This window comes from Pelophylax lessonae, assembly GCF_965119305.1.
Source record: "Pelophylax lessonae genome assembly, chromosome: 1".
In the NCBI taxonomy this organism is placed as follows: Eukaryota; Metazoa; Chordata; class Amphibia; order Anura; family Ranidae; genus Pelophylax; species Pelophylax lessonae.
The window spans coordinates 252,198,801-252,219,068 of NC_138768.1; the positions used below are offsets into that span (position 1 = coordinate 252,198,801).

At 48.1% G+C, this 20,268-nt stretch overlaps 1 protein-coding gene across 1 annotated transcript in view; it reads left to right on the forward strand.

Annotated features, from left to right (window-relative positions):
- Window positions 1-20,268, forward strand: part of SFSWAP (splicing factor SWAP) — a 255,941-nt gene that overhangs the window by 49,422 nt on the left and 186,251 nt on the right. The window contains exons 6-7 of the mRNA XM_082267458.1: window positions 12,227-12,354; window positions 18,999-19,143. Coding sequence (XP_082123584.1) covers window positions 12,227-12,354; window positions 18,999-19,143 — 273 coding nt within the window. The remainder of the gene's footprint in view (window positions 1-12,226; window positions 12,355-18,998; window positions 19,144-20,268) is intronic.

Sequence of the window (20,268 nt, forward strand, 5' to 3'; positions counted from 1 at the left end):
TCTGGGGTTGATGGTGGCTTCATTCGAAGCAGTCCCATTTGCCCAGTCCCATATCCGAATTCTTCAGCAAGAGATTCTTCTCAGATGGAATCGGAATCCGGAATCCCTGGACAATCAGATCCGATTGAGCAAACAGACCAGAGAGTCTCTGGTCTGGTGGCTTCGGTCTCCGATGCTCAGCCAGGGAAAGTAATTTCTGCCAATATATTGGACGATAGTGACCACGGATGCCAGTCTATCCGGATGGGGAGGAATTCTCGATCAGTTATCTGTCCAGGGACTTTGGTCCCCGGAAGAATCCAGGTTACCGATAAATGTATTGGAACTGAGAGCGATCAGACTTTGTCTGATTCACTGGACCGAGCAGCTCCAGGGCAGCCCGGTTCGGATCCAGTTGGACAATGCCACGGCCGTGGCTTATGTCAATCACCAGGGGGGCACCAAGAGTGTCCGAGCGGCCAAAGAAGTGGCTTGCATTCTTCGCTGGGCAGAACGATTTGTTCCAGCAATCTCTGCGGTGTTCATTCCGGGGGTGGAGAATTGGCAGGCAGATTATCTCAGCCGTCAGACCCTGGATCAGGGGGAATGGTCCCTCCATCCAGACGTTTTCCACCAGTTGTGCCTACGGTGGGGCACCCCGGATGTGGATCTGTTGGCATCACGATTCAACAGGAAAGTTCAGAGATTCGTGGCTCGTTCCCGCGATCCTCTAGCAGAAACCGCAGACGCACTGATCGCCCCGTGGGGGCAATACCAGCTAATATATGCCTTCCCTCCTCTCGCGTTACTGCCAAGACTTCTTCGCAGGATAGAGGAGGAAGGAATTCCAGTAATCCTGGTAGCTCCGGACTGGCCTCGTCGAGCTTGGTACGCCGACATGGTCAGACTGGTGGCGGACGTCCCGTGGAGACTTCCTCTCAGGGAGGATCTACTGTCTCAGGGACCGATCTTCCATCCTGCTTTACGATCGCTGGCTTTAACGGCCTGGCTATTGAGACCCAGGTGCTGAAGGACAAACGTTTGTCAGCTTCAGTTATTCCTACTCTAGTTGAAGCAAGGAAAGCGACTTCCAGAAAGATTGATCATCGCACATGGAAGTCCTACATTGCATGGTGTGAACCTTTGGGGTTCCGTCCTCGGTCTTATTCGATTATTCGAATATTGGCTTTTCTGCAACAAGGGGTTGAGCAGAAACTGGCCTTGAGTACTATCAAGGGTCAGGTCTCAGCATTAGCCATCTTCTTTCAGAAGCCTTTGGCTACTCATTCCTTGGTGCGGAATTTCATCCAGGGGGTGCGACATCTGGCTCCGCCAGTGCACGCGCCGTTACCCCCCTGGGATCTTAATTTAGTGTTGTCGGTTCTTCAGAAACCTCCCTTTGAAGATATTAGGGAGATTCCTCTACCTACGTTGTCCCAGAAGGTGGCCTTCTTGGTGGCTATTACTTCTGCACGCAGGGTGTCAGAACTGGCCGCATTATCTTGTCGTTCACCATATCTGGTGGTTCATAGAGATAAGGTGGTTCTTTGTCCGAATCCATCCTTCCTACCAAAAGTGGTTTCAGAATTTCATCTGAATGAAGAAATTGTATTACCTTCCCTGTGTCCTAAGCCCAGTCATCCTCGGGAGTTTGCTTTACACTCCTTGGATGTGGTCCGGGCGATCAGGGTATACTTGAAAACGACAGACTCGTTTCGCAAGACGGATTCACTTTTTGTGATCCCAGATGGACCCAAAAAGGGGTTGCCTGCATCTGCCGCGACCATTTCCAGATGGATCAGCAGACGGTAGTACAGGCTTATTCTATTAAGGGTCGGGAGCCCCCGTTCCCTGTTAAGGCGCACTCCACTCGGGCACTTCGTGCGTCATGGGCCTTTCGCCATCAGGCGTCAGTGGCCCAGGTGTGCAAGGCGGCTACCTGGTCGTCGGTGCATACCTTTACTAAACATTATAAAGTTGATGTAATGGCATCGTCTGATGCCTCGTTTGGCCGCAAGGTTTTGCAGGCCGCAATTTGAGACCAGTGGTCTACCTCGAGGGTTTTTTCCGTTGGAAAATTTTTCTTTAGTCTCATTCTTTGTTTATAATGAGCCTTTAAAACTTCTAGTTTGGCACCGGTTGGGCCTTCTAGATTGGATTTGATTTTGTCAATCCCACCCCTCATTTGTGGCACTGCTTCTGGATGTCCCAGCTCTTGAGAATCAAGAAGACTACGTCTGTCAATGAGCGATAGAGAAAAATGGATTTTTGTAAGATCTTACCGTAAAATCCTTTTCTCTTAAGCTCATTGACAGACGTAGTACCCGCCCCTCTATCATTGAGTTGGGTTGGGTTAAATTCTCTGTACTGCTTTAAAACAGAACTGATTCCCTGTAGCAGAGAGAGGGTGGATATACCCTCAGGGACTGCCCCTAAGGTGGAGCCAGAACGTTTTGTCTTTCTGCCTAGTCCTACTCCTGCGGAGACAACATAACCCAGCTCTTGAGAATCAAGAAGACTACGTCTGTCAATGAGCTTAAGAGAAAAGGATTTTACGGTAAGATCTTACAAAAATCCATTTATTCCAAAAGGATCACATCAGGATAGATGCAAAAAATAGCACCTATCCTGATGTGATCCTTTTGGAATAAAAAGTTTCTCCGGACTGCTGTGTAAAATCCTTGGTGTTCTGGCGAATTTGGATATATAACATAGGGTACTATTCTTTCAGAACTGCTTCTCTCCACATTCAAGTCAATAGGATTGCAGAAGAAGGTTGATGCAGGTGAATTGGGGATCATCTGCACCTGTGCCTTGTACGCTGGTCTCTGAAGTGTCTCAAATGCAAACAGAATACTCCCAAAGGCACTTTGCTTTTGCCCATTGACAGAAGCCTTTTCAAATATTTAAAATCCTTCACTCTCTTTCACATTACATATTAGTTAATTGTCGTTTCATTTTAAAAAAATATTCCTGCACCATTTGACAGTTTACACTATGATCTGCGAACCGATCTGGGCATCGCAATAGTGTGAACCCAGCCTAAGGGTAGTCACACCAAATATTAATTTTATTTAGAGTTTTCCTCTGTTCGCTCACTTTGCAATTTGTAAATTGATAAAAGTAAACAATTAAAATATATATTATAGAAAGCACCTGCCTAAAACTTGCACAGTACTGTGCATGTGTAAAGCCCCATACACACTGGCCGAATATCAGGCGGTATCAGCCAGTTTCTATTGAACGACCGATACCACCTTATATTCGGCCCGTGCGTACGACAGCAGGTCTGACAGAAGCTAGCCGATCGCCCGGCTTCTGTCGAAGTGACATGACCGAAAAAGGTCTGCCAATCAACATTGATCAGCGCTCTGAGCTGGAAAGTAGAGAAGGGGGTTACATTTTCTGGAAGTCAAGTGGTTAGGAGAAAGCAAAAAGCAAGAAAAAACAGAGGCTGCAGTTGTTCTCGTAATGCTGATTACTTGACTGTCTTGGTAACCCACTGGTTTAAAAAATCAGTCACTGACTGTTGAACAAACATGAGATTTGGGAATTGTGATGTAACTGACTTTTGCATCTGGAAAACCTGAAACAACGGTCTGCTTGTAAAAGAAAACTGAAAACTTCCCTGCCCATGCTTCCAATCTTGCGCTCTACGGCTACTTAAAGCGGAGTTCCACCCAAAAGTGGAACTTACGTTTTAGGTACTAATAACCCCCTGACATGCCACATTTGGCATGTCATTTTTTTTTGGGGGGGGGGAGAGCGGGTACCTCGTTTTGACAGGTACCCGCTCCCACTTCCGCTCGGAGCGCCGCGGCGCCCTGAACGGAAGTTCTCCTCTCCCCCTCCCTCACTGCAATCTTCTGGGACATGTCAGAGGTCCCAGAAGATTGCCAGCCAATCAAGACGCGCAGCGCAACTTGCGAATACGCAGTGCGTACCCGGCTGTGAAGCCGCAAACTGTCACAGCCGGGTGCCCACACCAGTGATGCCGAGACCAGAGGGAAGAGGATCGAGGCTTCGGCGGCCGAATCGCTGGACCGTGGGACAGGTGAGTGAAAAGGCTGGAACTCCGCTTTAAGAATCTTCTGCATCCAACACACTTCCAGGAGTGTCGGACGCCTGTAACTGTTGCAACCTGTGGTTCCTCCTGCAAACCCCTACTTTTTTTTTTGTTTTTTTTTAATTATCAGTTTTTTCTTTATATAGGGTTTATCAGGGCTCCCACAAACAACAAGCAGCGTGGGCAAGGAGCATGGTACACATACAGAAATAGTCAACAGTAGAATCACTGCAGATAGACCAGCAGATATAAGGTCTATCCAAATGGTAGCTGTAGAGTTCCATTCGTCCAAGGAACCCTGATGAGCTCATATCCCGTATAACTTTCAGTACAAACCGAAAAGGACTAAAAAAGAGAGAGAAAGGAAAAACACATGTAGAGTTGGTGGGAGGAAACACAGAGAACAGAAGAGGACCAGGAATGTGACCATCTCAGAAGGGTTGAATTCCAAAGTCATCAAGCAACGTGAAGCAATCGGTGGCTCTGGGAAGGGGGCATGTAACTAATCACTGTTTTCTTTAACTACCTTGCCTTTTGTTTTACTTTTAAAGCAGCATTAAACCCAAGAGCAAACATTTATTACATTGCAGCTTACTAATTCTTAGATGTTGTGGCTGCATTTGTTTTATTTTTTAGACTTTCTTACTTTTATTTTCACCTGATGATATGGCCAGTAAACGTGTTTTACAGCAGAACAAGCTGTTCTGCAGATGTTGCGGTTAGAAGGTTGAGACAAACCATTTGCTACTTACAGTGGTGCTTACAAAGATCCCCTTTTATTTGTGTAACACCTGTATCCTGAAAGAAAAATGTTGCTGTAACTGCCTAAAAAGTAACTGTAACTGCCTAAATCTGCTAGTGCGCCTAACACTCTTGTACCCCCAGATTTACATTTCTGCTGTCCGAAGTTGATACTTTAGAGCAGGGGTGGGGAACCTTTTTTCTGCCAAGGGCCATTTGGGTATTTATAAAATAATTTGGGGGCCGTACAAAATGATCAACTTAAAAATTAGCCTATTATATTTGGTCAAACATTTAATTAACTCCCCCCTAATGTGATGGCTGCAGCTGCTTCTCTTTGGTGAGGTGTGTGATGTTAGCTGTTGTTGATGATGTTGCTACTGGCAACTGGTTTTCCAGGTTTGCGTTGTTCAGTCTGGAGCGCAGTCGACTTTGTGGTGGTAAGTTTTGAAAAGAACTGCTGGCGGGTACTGCTGGTGGGTACAGCTGTGGGTACTGCTGGCTCAGGCTGGTACTGTGGTGTGGGTACTGCTGGCTCAGGCTGGTACTGTGGTGTGGGTACTGCTGGCTCAGGATGGTACTGTTTTGCTGTTACTGCTGGCTCAGGATGGTACTGTTTTGCTGTTACTGCTGGCTCAGGCTGGTACTGCTGGCTCAGGCTGGTACTGCTGTGGGTACTGCTGACTCAGGCTATTACTATTATTGTGGGTACTGCTGACTCAGGCTGGTACTGTGCTGTATGTACTGCTGGCTGGTACTGCTGTGGGTACTACTGGTTCTGCTGTGGGTATTGCTGGCTCTGGCTGGTACTGCTGGATCTTAGTGCCCCCTTAATGCAGAGTGATTAGTTGCTCCTTAATGCAGAGTGATTAGTTGCTCCTTAATGCAGAGTGATTAGTTGCTCCTTAATGCAGAGTGATTAGTTGCTCCTTAATGCAGAGTGATTAGTTGCTCCTTAATGCAGAGTGATTAGTTGCTCCTTAATGCAGAGTGATTAGTTGCTCCTTAATGCAGAGTGATTAGTTGCTCCTTAATGCAGAGTGATTAGTTGCTCCTTAATGCAGAGTGATTAGTGTCCCCATCAATGCAGAGTGATTAGTGTTCCCATCAATGCAGAGTGATTAGTGTTCCCATCAATGCAGAGTGATTAGTGCCCCCATCAATGCAGAGGGATTAGTGCCCCCATCAATGCAGAGGGATTAGTGCCCCCATCAATGCAGAGGGATTAGTGCCCCCATCAATGCAGAGGGATTAGTGCCCGGGAATTAGAACGCCTCCTAATTACAAAGAGCAGAGTTCTTCTGCTTACCCGGCGCGGGCGCTCTCATACGAAGTCACGCCTCCTGGACCGACTCCTATAATAGACGTCACCACTGTGCTGTCTATCATAAGTAGGAGGCGTGACTTCGTATGACAGCGGCCTGCTCTTTTTGTAATCAGGAGGCGCTCGCCCTCCCCTTTCCCTCCGGAGGCAGCCCAATGGTAGGGCCGGCCCTGGGCGCCCCCGCCCAGGATCGGCCATGCAAAGCTGGGACAGTGTCCTCAGTCTGGGGACGTCTGGTCACCCTAGCACAGGGGCCCGGATCAGATGACTTTGCGGGGCCGTAGGTTCCCCACCCCTGCTTTAGAGTGTAGGCACGCTAAGGCAGGAGGTGTGTTCTGGCCATATCACCAGTAGAAAACTGTGGGGAAAAAAAATTAAAACAAGAAAACCTCACAAAATACATGCTTGAACTGATGTGGAAAAACCCTTCTTGTTTTTAAGCAGCAAGATGCCAGAGTGTCTTAATTTAGTTACTTTTTTTTTTAACTTTATCCTAGTATATCCACTTGCCGACCGCCCAAAGTATATATACGTCATTACTTTGACGTTTGATACCGAGGTTGCTGCCATAACCCTAGTACCCCCTTCCTGCCAATTTCCGGTCGTTTCCAGGTTTACCTGGGCCGTTAGAAAACCCGGAAGTGATACGATCTGTCGGCTTGATGCGCAGGAAGTCGAGTGAGGCAATTCTGACCCCCACTCGGCTCTATGCCCTTAAGAGATAATTTTGTTTTTTAAGTCCGTGTCAATTTGTTTCATTCTTTTGCTTTTAAATGAAGGTAAATGAAAGATCTTGGGTCTTTGACCCCAGATCTCTCAATAAAGAACACCGACCATGATTCTTTCTATTACAAGGGATGTTTACATTCCTATGTAATAGGAATAAAAGTGATAAAGTATAGAAACAGTGTAAAAATTAAAAAGTAAAATAAAATAAAAAAATGTTCTTTCGTTCATTGACAAACACCGCTCTCCAGTATTCTGTACCATAGGGTTATATCACCTCTTACAGGAATAGGTAACTAGGCAGAAAAAAATACTTTGCTACTCCTATGGGCAATTCTAGGTGGTATACTCTATAGGCCTTCAGTTTTTTTTTTTTTTTTATGCCTAGTCAGGAGTAAGGACCTAGTTTCCTGCCGGGATCTCTGGTCCTGGCAATATTTCTTTTTAAATTACTTTTTTTTCCAGTTTTTTTTTTTTTTTTTTCTGGGAGATCTACAGTCACCAGCCGGGTTGGGCGACAAACTGGGTAATCTAGATCTTGTAGCCCCCCCAGTCTGGCTAGTGAGCATGCGCAAACCACAGCTCCACGCATGGTCGGCTGTGACATAGCCCCACTAGACAGGGGCTGGCCTGCGAGATTCCCCCTGCCTTTGCTGAATTAGTGGACCAGTTGGTCCAGGGTCTGCAGTTAGTCTGTGATGCCTCTTTGGACGTGGTTCCCTTGATTTTAGGCTGTCTGTTTCAGCAGTGGTGCTTAGGCTTGTATTGTGGCTTAAGTATTGGTTTGCAGACCAGACTTCCAAAAAAGCTCTGACTGATTAACCTGTTTGGGGCTACTGGGGATGACATCATTAGGAGTCTCACAGGGGGGGGGGGGGGGGGAGTACTTCTTTTACACAGTCTGGGAAGGGTAAAGAACCTCATTGCAGATGTGGCGCCCTTTCTTGGCTTTTTCGTCCCTTAGGCTCCATTGACAAGGGCTCAAAATCTTTCAAGTCCTCCTCTGGAGGTTCCAAGCGGCCCTGGTATGGCAAGTTGAGAGTGGGATTCTCTAGACTCGTGGACAAGGCTCCTTCACTCATGCCTGGGGTGGGGGAACATCTTTGCTGGTTTCCGGGCCCTTGGACCTCCTTGGTAAACAAGTGGGTCCACAAAGTGATACTGTCCAGTTACAAGATAGTTTCGTTCTTGCCCTCCAGGAAAGGTTCTTCCATTCCAATGTGCATCTGTCCCCAGACCGATTGCAAGCTCTCTTTGGGGTGATGCAAGACCTGCTGCTTCAGGGTGTAATGGTTCCGGTAATGGAGCGGTTGCAGGGTTTTTATTCAAAGCAAGGCAAGTCTGATTCTAGACCTCAAGGCCCTGAACTACTTCAGAAGTTCAAAATAGAGTCCATTCGCACGGTGGTGGCATCCCTACATCATGGGGATTTTCTTGCATCTATCGTCATCAAGGCTGCTTACCTGCACATTCTAATATGTGCCTGACACCGCGCTTCCTCTGTTTTGCTGTAGGAGAAGAACATTATCAGTTTGTGGCGTTACCATTTGGTCTTGCCTCCACTCCTCGGGTCTTCACAAAAGTGTTGGCCCCAGTTCTGGCGTTGCTACGTCAGCAGGGGTTGTGGTACTGGGCTATGTAGACAACCACCTCTTGCGGGCGGAGTCCTCTGCTGCCTTGATGGGCGACGCGGAGATCACTATACAGACCCTGAAGGAGTTTGATTGGCTTCTAAATTACCAGAAGTCTGCTCTGATTCCATCCAGAAAATTGGATTATCTGTGTCTGACTCTGGATTCAGTTCTAGCCAGAGTGTTCTTTCCTCAGGACAAACCCCAGGTGTTGCATGCTGCGATTCATCTCCTGCTGTCAAGCAGATGGTCCTCCCTCCAGATTTACATGTGGGTGCTGGGCCTGATGGTATCTACGGTCGAGGCGGTTCTATTTGCACAGTTCCATATGAGGTCCATTTAAAAGGAGAGCCTGGTAAAATAGGACAAGTATCTGAAGTCTCTGGACAATCGGATCCGGCTGAGCCGGGAAACCAGGGGATCTCTGGTATGGTGGCTTCGCCCTCTGGCTCTTCGCAAGACAAATCCTTTCTTTTTAACTTTCAAAATGCAGTTTATTGAAAATCATTAAACAGAGTAACACAATAAAGCAACATAGAACATACATAACATGAGAATGCACTAATGTATGAATGTACAGGCAAATACTAACAGTGTTTGCATACATGCGTCTTAATAGGTAACAACAGGATTGAATATTAGGCTGCAATCCGGCTAATGTCCCTAAAACACAAGGATGAGAATGAGGAGCCCGATCACACCCCAAGGCCCAGCAAGGAAGACAAATCCTTTCTCACCTTGTCTTGGACAGTGGTCATCATGGATGCCAGTCTGTCCGGTTGGGGAGGTGTCCTGGGACCCTAGCTCCGCTCAGGGTTGTTGGACACTGGAAGAGTCCAGACTACCGATCAATTTCTTGGAACTTTGGGCAATTGGGCTGTGCCTGGATGGATTGACTCTGGGGGGCTTCCTGTGCAGATTGGTTTGGACAGTGCCACAGCGGTGACTTATGTCAATCACCAGGGTGGATAAAAGTGTGTTGGCAGCCCTGGAATTAGCTGGCGTTCTCAGGTGGCCAGAACACTTCGTTCCAGCCCTCTCCATCGTACATGTTCCAGGAGTGGAAAACTGTCAGGCGGACTATCTGTTGGCAGGAGTTGGACAAAGGGGAGTGGTCCCTTCATCAGGACATGTTTAATCGGATATGTCTCTGGTGGAGCACCCCCCAGGGCGGATCAGTTGGCATCCAGGCTCAACAAAAAGGTACCGAGGTTTGTGGCAAGGTCACCGGATCCTCTGGCAGACGCCAAAGAAACTCTGGTGGCCCTGTGGGGCCAGTATTGTCAGATTTATGCTTTTCCTCCTATCAAGCTTCTGCCGCAGCTTTTGCACAGAATCGAGGCTGAGGGGATTCCAGTCATTCTAGTGGCCCCGGACTGGCCTCGTCGGTCTTAGTATGCCGACCTGGTCCGGCTGGTCGCCAGAGTCCCTTGGAGACTTCCTCTCAGGGAGGATCTACTGTCCCAAGGGCCGCTCTTCCATTCTGTTTTACAGTCGCTGGCTTTGACGGTTGGCTGTTGAAAGCCAGGTGCTGAAGGATAGAGGTTTTCCTGGGTCAGTGATTCCGACACTGCTGAAAGCTAGGAAGCCTACCTCTAGGAAGATCTACCATCGTACGTGGAAAGCGTACATTTTGTGGTGTGATTCAATTAGAGCTCACTCTCGTTCTTTCTCGGTGGCTCGGATTCTAACCGTTCTTCAACAAGGTGTTGAGCAGAAATTTAGCTTTGACTACTATCAAGGGCCAGGTGTCGGCCTTGGAATCTGAACTTGGTGCTTTCAGTTCTCCAGAAGCCTCCCTTTGAAAATATTTGGGAGATTCCCCTGCTTACGCTGTCCCAGAAGATGGCCTTTTTGGTGGCTCTCACTTCTGCTCTCAGGGTGTCGGAGCTGGCGGCGTAATCTTGTCGTACCCCCTACTTGGTGGTCCACAAAGATAAAGTGGTTCTTTGCCCATGTCTGTCATTCCTTCCTAAGGTAGTCTGATTTCCATCTGAATAAAGACATGCCTTCCCTGTGTCCCAGGCCCAAGCATCCTAAGAAATTTTCTTAGCGTGTCTTGGATGTGGCTCGGGCGATTCGGGTGTATTTGGCAGCCACCGAGTCTTTCAGAGGTAAGACTCACTGTTTATCACGGATGGGCCATGAAAAGGGCTGTCCACTTCTGCGACTATTTCCAGATGGATCAGACAGACGGTGACTCAGGCCTATTCTATCAGGGGTCAGGTTCCTCCTTTCCCTGTAACGGTGCTCTCTACTTGGGCACTTAGTGCTTCATGGGCCTTTCGACATAAGGCGTCAGTGACACAAGTTTGCAAGGCGGCCATTTGGTAATCTGTGCACACTTTCACTAAATTTATAGCGGATGCTTTCTTTAGCCATAAGGTTTTGCAGGCTGCTGTTTAGAGGATCTGTTTCCTCTTTGGGGTTGTATTGTTCAGGTTGCACTCCAGTTTTTTTGTTGGGCTTCTGTTTACCTTGATGACTATTGTGTTTTGCCTTGGGATTTTTTGTTGTCCCACCCCTCGTGTTTGGCTCTGTTTTGGGACGTCCCTATGCTTCAGAATACTGAAGAGCTGTGTCCGTCAATGAACGAAAAAGAAAATGGGATTTTTGACTTACCGTAAAAGTTCATTAATGTGCATAGCACCTATTCCTCTATAGAGGTATAATACTTCTGACACTGCTTGTTACAAAACTGAAGGCCTGTAGCTGAGAGGTGGAGTATACCACCTAGGACTACTTATAGATGTAGCCAAGTCTTGTTTTCAGCCTAGTATCCTACTCCTGTAGGGGGCGATATAACCCTATGGTTCAGATTACTAGGGAGTTGTCTGTCAATGAAAGCATACGTAAATCGTGCCCACATATGTAAACTGTGTTCAACTATAGCGGCGACACCTCACATGAGTTGTTTGAAGCGAGAGCAATAATTCTAGTCCTATACCTCCTCTGTAATTCTAGACAGGTAACCTGTAAAAAATGTTAAATCTTCGCCTATGCAAATGTTTAAGTACTGTAGTTTGTCGCCATTCCACGAATGTGTGCAACTTTAAAGCATGACAGGTATCTATTTACTCAGCGTGTCATCTTTCAAATTATACAAAGAATTGGACTGACTTTACTCTTTTCTTTAATTCATTAAAGTATGTTTTTAAAACAAATTGCGTTTGAAAGACTGCTGTGCAAATACAGTGTGACATAACATATTGCAACGATCGCCATTTTATTCTCTAGGGTCTCTGCTAAAAAAAATTATGTATTTTGTTTGGGGGTTCTAAGTAATTTCCTAGCAAGAAATACTGAGTTTTTCTTGTAAACAACAAATGTCTAAAAGAGCCAGGGTAAGCAAGTGGTTAAAGTGGTTTATGCCTTGTCTTATTCCCTTTAGATGGTTCTGAACGCACTTGCAAACTGATGTAACCGGAATCCTTATTCATCAGTTTTTTCTTCAGAAAAAAACGTTCCTGAACTGATGTGAAAGAACCCTTCTTGTTTTTAAGCAGCAAGATGCTAGAGTGTTCTGTCTTATTTATTTTTTAACTTGATGCTAGTATAGAATACACCTTTCAGAGTTTTAATGCATCATTTACCAAAAAGCCTCAAACAGCTAGTCATTTCAGCATTATCAAGTTGTTGCTTCACATATTAAAACCTGCCTGTAATTTTGCACTTGATTTGATTCTTAAGATATTGTATTTAAAGAGAACATTGATGATTTACTACCAATAATCATTCATTTTCAATTTGTATTACTAGAAACTGTAGTAAGCACAGATAAAGTTGATGAGGAGGAGGATGATGACGATGATGATGAAGGCGGCGATTACTTACATCCAAGTCTTTTTGCATCAAAGCGTTGTAGCAGGCTTGAAGAGCTCACAAAGGTACCTATGAAAAGCATTAATTTTGTTTTAAAAATGCAATTAAGGGTCTTCTAGTTGAAATTGAAACAAAATAAACTGAAATGCAGATCATGATATTTTCTCTTACGTCCTCCGACAGTCGCCGCCTCTTCATATTCGTCACATATGGGGTATTAGACTTTGCTCCGAAGGAGTAGCTAGGCAACAGAATATGTTAATAAAGCTTTAACATATCCCACCCTCAAGGGGTGGTCCCCTCAGTCAATACCCTCCTACTTCCTGCAACCATATCTCAGTTTTAATGTCTAGCTTGTCAGGAGTGGCTGGCTCTCTCTGTGCTGGGACTTTCTGTCCCAGACTCTTTCTTCTTTTTAATATTTTGTTTGAGTTTTTCTCTCTACCTTTTAATAGCTGTTATTTTGTCAGCGTTAGTTAGTTCTTCGGACGAAGAGGATCATGCGGACTGGGTCTCGGGCTGATCCCCCTGGTCGCAGGTCGTGGGTCAGTGGCTTCCCAGTCTGCCATCAAGCGTTCAGCCAGGTAACGCTCCTGGCATAGTGAACGACCCATCCCTGTTCGGTGCAGGGATGATTGGTGAGGTGGCTACCTCACTGGACGCTGTGCGGTTTCTTAACCCCCATTTTGTGCGTCTTGAATTGCGACTCTCCCTGCCTCATGTGCAGCGGTTTGTTCGCCTGTGCGGGTCCCCCACGCCATGTGAGGTAAGTGTATTTATGTGGGGACCTGTCTGTCTGGGGGGGTGTCAGTCTGGGACTGTGTAACCTGCCTCTATTCACACTGCTTGTCTCCCTATCTCTCGGCTGCATGCTGTGGGCTGCAAGGGGGGGGGGGGGGGGGGAGCTGTATGGCACTGTGTGTGTCAGGCTGGGCAGTGTGAGAGCTGTGTGCTGTGGGGCATGTTTTTTTCTTGGCATGTTTGGGCATATACAGCGATCGCTGCGGCGATCTAACATGTATCCTTATATTGGATTGTAATATGTGTTTTAATGCACTGTGGAGCGGCGTTTTCGGCGCCAAACGACGCCATTTTGCCTGCACCCGCTCCGGCCGCATGGTTTACATGCATGGCGGCCATTTTCTTGTAGCCTCCATAGGCTTACATGGAGCGCCCTGGCAGCATCACTTCCTCTTTCCAGGAACACCGATCGAGGCAGCAGCAGCGGCGAGGGTCTCCTCAGGTTTTATCCTTCTGTTCTTGCTATCCATTGCCTGTGTTCAGTTTGCATATTCCCTGTGGGGGTCTCATTGTGCTTGAGTGTGGTGCGGTGGGCTGCGCTTGCCGCGCTTGCAAAAAAGGGGCAGTTAACCCTTGGTTGTCTGGCATTACAGGGGCAATGGATTCTCAGGAGGGCAAATTTCCTACAGTATTGGTGGAAAGCCAGGGGTCCGCTGTTTCCCCCCCAGGGGGGGATTTAGCCACTATTGTTGCTGGCCTTGCTGCTCAGGTGCAAATGCTGGTGGCTGCTCAATCTACTAAACGGCCCAGAGTTGCTCTGTCCTCTGATTCTGAGGGTGAAGGTGATGGGGCTGTTCTGGCAGGGACCTCCTTATCGGGGTCCCGCTCCTCTCTTGATCTAGTGGGGTCTGAGGTGGAGGCTGAAGTTGAGGGGGTCGATAATTCTCCCCCTGGCTCGCCTGAAGAGCTTGCAATCATGGATGAGTTGATTGCTTCCATTAAGCAAACGCTGCGTTTGCAGGACGAAGTGTGTCCCCCCGCTGCCTTGGCGGCTTATGGGACGCAGAGAAAACGCAGGACGCCGCAGGTTTTTCCCTGCAATGCTGATTTTCAGCGCGCCGTTAAGGATCAATGGCGCGATCTGCGCAAACCTTTTGCGGTACCAAGTAAATTCAAGCTGCGTTATCCTTTTTCGCCTGCCACTGATGAACGGTGGTGTGTGCCTCCACCAGTGGATCATGCAATTGCGGTTTTGAACAAAGCCACTGCGATTCCTGCAGAGGGTTCCCCTGTTTTCCGTGATGCCACGGATAGGAGACTGGAGTCTCTTGCCCGTCATACTTATTCTGTTACGGGTTCTATGCTTAAGGCTCTGTTTGCTTCTCTCATGGCGGCCCAGGCGATCGCAAGTTGGACGCAGATGCTTAGGCGCGTCCTAGTGGCCGATTCGGCCTCGGCGGCGACCCTGGATATGGTGGATCAGATCCACCAGGGTGTCATGTATCTGTGTGATGCGGACCTGGACTTGATTCCGTTGGCTGCACGTGTGCACAGCGTGGCGGTGTTGTCTCGCCGCCTGGTTTGGTTAAAATGTTGGTCGGTGGACCAATCTTCACGTAAGACCTTAGCCAATCTGCCTTATGATGGGTCTCGCCTTTTTGGGGAGTCCCTGGATGTGTTGATTAAGGGGATCACCGGGGGTAAGAGCACTCTCTTGCCCCATTTCCCCAAGGCTAAGGGGGCTTCTGGGAAGAAGCATGCAAATTTTCGGCCCCCTCAGGGGTCCTTTCGTGCCTTTCGGCCGCACTACAAGGGCAAACCGTTCAAAGGTCAAGGCTCTCAGAAGAAGCCCTGGTCTGGGAAACAGAAGTCCGGCCAATCCGGACCTGCAGCCCATAACAGTTCGGCCTGAAGGGGCGCCCTCACCCAGTTTTGGGGTGGGGGGACGCTTGCTCGGTTTTCTTCAGCCCTGGTTGGCCCGTGTGCGGGACAGATGGGTTCTGGAAATCGTTCGATCTGGTTACAAGATCGAGTTTCTCTCTCGGCCGGAGAGCAGATTTTTTCCCTCAAATCTTCAACTGTCTCCAGAGCGCCTGCGGGATCTGCGGGACCTGAGGGCTCAGGGAGTGGTGGTCCCGGTGCCTCATCGGGACAGGTTTCGGGGGTTTTATTCCAATCTGTTCACCGTGCCCAGAAAGGAGGGCAAGGTTCGTCCGATTCTGGACTTGAAGGCTCTGAACCGCTCTGTGCGGGTTCGCAAGTTCCGCATGGAATCCCTGCGGTCGGTGGTGGCTGCCCTGGTTCCGGGGGAATTCATGGCCTCCATCGATTTGAAGGATGCGTACCTTCACATCCCCATATTCGAGGGTCATCAGAGGTACCTTCGTTTTGCCATTGCGGAGGATCACTACCAGTTCGTGGCGTTGCCCTTTGGTCTCGGCTCCGCGGGTCTTCACCAAGGTGCTTGCACCGGTTCTGGCATTATTGAGGGCCCAGGGCATTTCTGTCCTGGGGTATCTGGACGACATTCTGGTTCGGTCTGCGACCAGACGAGGTCTGGAGGAGGACCTGTCTGTCACAATGCAAACTCTGCAGGAGTTTGGTTGGACGATAAATTTTCCAAAGTCGACACTGAGTCCGTCGGTTCGGTTCGTCTCCCCTATCTGGGACTGATACTGGACTCGGTGCAGGCGAAGGTCTTCCTGCCGGAAGACAAACTCAGGACTCTCCGGGAGGAAGTCAGGTCCCTCAGGGACGTTCCGAACTCTCTGCGGACGTGTATGAGATGTCTGGGATTGATGGTCTCGGCCTTCGAGGCGATTCCTTTCGCACAGTTTCACACGCGGAGTCTCCAAGCGGAGATCCTGTCCAGGTGGGACGGGCGACCTCAATCTCTGGATCTTCAAATCTCGTTGAGTCTTCGCACCAGGGAAAACCTTCTGTGGTGGCTCCAGTCCCCGTTGGTGTCCGGGGGCAAGTCGTTTCGTCCGATCTCGTGGACGGTGATCACCACGGATGCCAGCCTGTCGGGCTGGGGTGGAGTTCTGGGCGTTCTGTCCGCTCAGGGGACTTGGTCGGAGGGGGAGTCTTCCCTTCCGATCAACATTCTGGAATTGCGTGCGATAAGGCTCTGTCTTCATCGCTGGACGGACCGGCTGCAGGGTTGCCCGGTTCGGGTGCAGACGGACAATGCCACGGCGGTGGCCTACATCAACCACCAAGGGGGCACCAGGAGTGCCCGAGCGGCTCGAGAAGTGGCCGACATTCTGTCTTGGGCCGAGACTCATGTCCCGGCGATAACGGCGGTTCACATTCCGGGAGTGGAGAACTGGCAGGCGGACTATCTGAGTCGCCAGACCCTGGATCAGGGGGAATGGTCTCTCCATCCGGCTGTCTTCCAGACGTTGTGCGCGAAGTGGGGTCTTCCAGAAGTGGACCTGTTCGCGTCTCGCCTCAACAACAAGGTGAAGAGGTTCGTGGCAAGGACGCGCGACCCTCGGGCAGACGCGTCGGACGCGTTAGTGGCCCCGTGGCATCAGTACAGGCTGATGTACGCGTTTCCACCGATTCAGTTGCTGTCCAGGTTCCTTCGCAGGTTACACTCGGAACGCAACACGGTGATTCTTGTGGCACCGGACTGGCCTCGCCGGTCCTGGTACGCAGACCTCGTGAATCTGGCGGTCGACGCCCCGTGGCGTCTGCCTCTTCGAGACGATCTACTGTCTCAAGGACCGATATACCATCCTGCTTTACAGTCGCTGGCTTTGACGGCCTGGCTGTTGAAACCGAGGTCCTGAAGGAGAGGGGTCTCTCTCCGGAGGTCGTTCATACTTTAATCAACGCGAGGAAGTCTTCCTCGGGGAAGGTTTATTACCGTACTTGGAAGGCCTATTTTGCCTGGTGTGAGTCCAGGGGGTTTTCACCCCGCACGTACTCGGTGTCCCGTGTGCTGTCTTTCCTTCAAACGGGTGTTGATCAGCGTTTGGCGCTGGCTACGATAAAGGGTCAGGTGTCTGCTCTGGCCGTTCTGTTTCAACGTCCCGTGGCTTCCAATCCTTTGGTTGGCACCTTTGTTCAGGGTGTGCGGCATCTGGTTCCCCCGAGGCGGGATCCTCTGCCCCCTTGGGACTTGAATCTCAATCTCTCTGTGTTACAACGTGCTCCTTTTGAACAGATCAGGGAGATCTCGTTGTCTATGTTGTCCAAAAAGGTCGCCTTTTTGGTGGCGATCACTTCGGCTCGCAGAGTGTCGGAACTGGCGGCTTTGTCCTGCAAGTCTCCGTACCTGGTTATTCATTTGGATAAGGTGGTCTTGCGACCTAATCCTTCTTTTCTGCCGAAACGAGTTTCCGAATTCCATCTTAATGAGGATGTTGTCTTGCCTTCGTTGTGCACGAAGCCTAAACATCCAAAGGAGGTGAGATTGCACTCTCTGGATGTTGTTCGGGCGATAAGGGTTTACCTTAAATCGACTGAGTCTTTTCGAAAGACGGACTCCTTGTTTGTTCTTCCAGAGGGTCCTCGGAAGGGCATGGCGGCTTCGGCCTCTACCATCGCCAAATGGATCAGGCAGACCATTGAACAGGCCTATGCTTTGCAGGGGAAGGTTCCCCCTGTGCCTGTGAAGGCGCACTCTACTAGATCTCTGAGTACGTCTTGGGCCTGTCGTCATGGGGCTTCTGTAGCCCAGGTGTGTAAGGCGGCGACTTGGTCGACCGTGCACACTTTCACAAAATTCTACAAAGTAGATGTTCAGGCATCGGCGGATGCTTCCTTTGGCCGCAAGGTTCTTAGTGCGGCTGTTCCCTAGGGTCCCTTGTTGGAGACTCCTGGCTGTTGGGATAAGTTTTGTATCCCCTGGTTTTTTTGTCTTTTCCTGGGTTGTTGCTCCTGTTGAGCACTTATTTTTGCTGTTGCCCAGCTGGTTTCCTTCCTTTGGTAAGGTTCCTTTCTTTGTTGTGGAGACTGCGTTGCCTTTCAGCGCGGATGCGTTTCCCACCCCTCATGTTTGCACTGCTTTGGGACGTCCCCATATGTGACGAATATGAAGAGGCGGCGACTGTCGGAGGACGTAAGAGAAAACGGAATTTTTGTAAAATCTTACCTGTAAAATTCCTTTCTCTGAGTCCTCCGACAGTCGCCGCCCCCGCCCCTCTTTTGGGGTTTGATTGTATACTCTACTGCTATTCCACTAAAACTGAGATATGGTTGCAGGAAGTAGGAGGGTATTGACTGAGGGGACCACCCCTTGAGGGTGGGATATGTTAAAGCTTTATTGTTAACATATTCTGTTGCCTAGCTACTCCTTCGGAGCAAAGTCTAATACCCCATATGTGACGAATATGAAGAGGCGGCGACTGTCGGAGGACTCAGAGAAAGGAATTTTACAGGTAAGATTTTACAAAAATTCCGTTTTTTTTCATGGAAGGCTTTGACAACCTATGGGGAGCAAGAGTTAAGAATTAGAAGTCTGTGGGGCTGTAACGCACAGGCGTGGCCAGGAGAGTGAAGACTTGCTGTGCAGAAGTTTTCAGTTAAACAATGAGCTGCACCCTGCATATTAAGCTCATTGCTCTGCAATCCCTTTGCAATTAGTTTTTTTTTTTCTTGAATGACAAGTTCCAGACCTATGTATGGGATTACATTTTGGTTGCTAATGAGTGATTCTGTTCCTAGCTAAATTAATTCTGTCATTTGCAGAGGAAAGCCTGTTTCAGTGAAGTAGTTCAGAGCAGTCAGTTGTGTCTGCAAGATGCAGCTCATTGCTCATCTGAAGTTTATGCCTACAGTAATAAATCGGTTTCATATTCTGCTTTGTGATTTTGGGATCTTGAAATGTGTTTTGGGGATTTAGTTTCCCCTTCCAAATCTGTATTTGCCTTTAATTTTAGTTTTACATCTTTATTTTTGAAAAGTACCACTTTTTTATTTAGACCAAACTTTTTTTTTTTTTCCTCCCTCTTTTCAGCCCTTAAAGGTGATTGATCCAGACCACCCGCTAGCAGCTCTTGTCAGAAAAGCTCAGAATGAGAAGATGGCCTCTCAGCTAGCTGCTAATGTTGCACCTGCTCCACCTCCACCTCCAGCTACTCAGACCGAAAACACTACAGAGAGTAAGTGAGACGTGAAGTCTGTTTGTAATCCCCTGGGAAGGATATCTTTTATTCTTTTTTTTTTTTTTTTTTTTTACTGTGCAATTTAAACCTATGGTGCTTAGTTTTATTGAAACCGCAGTAGAAATAGTTTTACAGGTGACTATTTTAGCTCCAAGATTTACACTTTTTAAGCCCACTGTAGGCTTTCTTGTAGAAGTGATTTGGGTGGCTGTAAAGCCACCTGATTATTGGTGACCCCTTTCCACCAGAGTGTAGGACAGTTGTCTGTAGTGAAACTTGGTTTCGCTTTTCACATCTGTCTTACTGGAACAAGGTTTACACCACTTCTGCCCCCAATGTAATCGCCATAAGGTTAAGTAGAAGAAAAAAAGAAAGAACATAAAATAAAGCGAAGTATAATAAAAAAAAATAAAAATTCCCCACACTTTTTTTTAAGTTGACTCTTTCCATGTAAACGCACATTCAAACATAAACTTGTGCATTGAGGGTGCCTACATACAAAAGCAAAGTTTGCACCACACACGGGAGTGAGAACTATAATTCTAGGGCCATCATTTAGGGTTATCGCTAAACTGTTAAGCTGTAAAGGCAAACTCTCCCATCCATGTGTCCCCCTGCTTTAACACCTTCCTATCTGGCCATCATTTTACTATAGGGGAGTACTGTTGGTTCTGTCCAAGAAACTTGTCTCTCACGTGGCTGCAGGGCTGCGCAGTGGCGCAATCTGTCACCGGCTGTGTGCACTGGACACAGCTGATGACCGATCACTGCATCGGCCTGCTGCTAGTGTCATGTAATCGATGTGACCAATCAAAGCAGATCACATGACAATTGTAAACAATGGATAACTTCCTTTTATACCATCCATCGTATAAAATTGCGTTGCTAGCTGTGATTGGTCACAGTGATCACATGGAACAGATAGGCCATTCACAGCACATCTGTACTATGTGATTATTTTTGACTAATCACAACAAAAGACACTGAACCAGTTTCATTCAGTAAAAATTGTTGTTTATACCATTGAAATTCATTGGTATATGCAGTCTTGTGTGTGGTAAAAAGAAATCCTGATCACTTTCGCAGAGTAGTAAAGTGTTACTATGGAAACACTGTACTGCT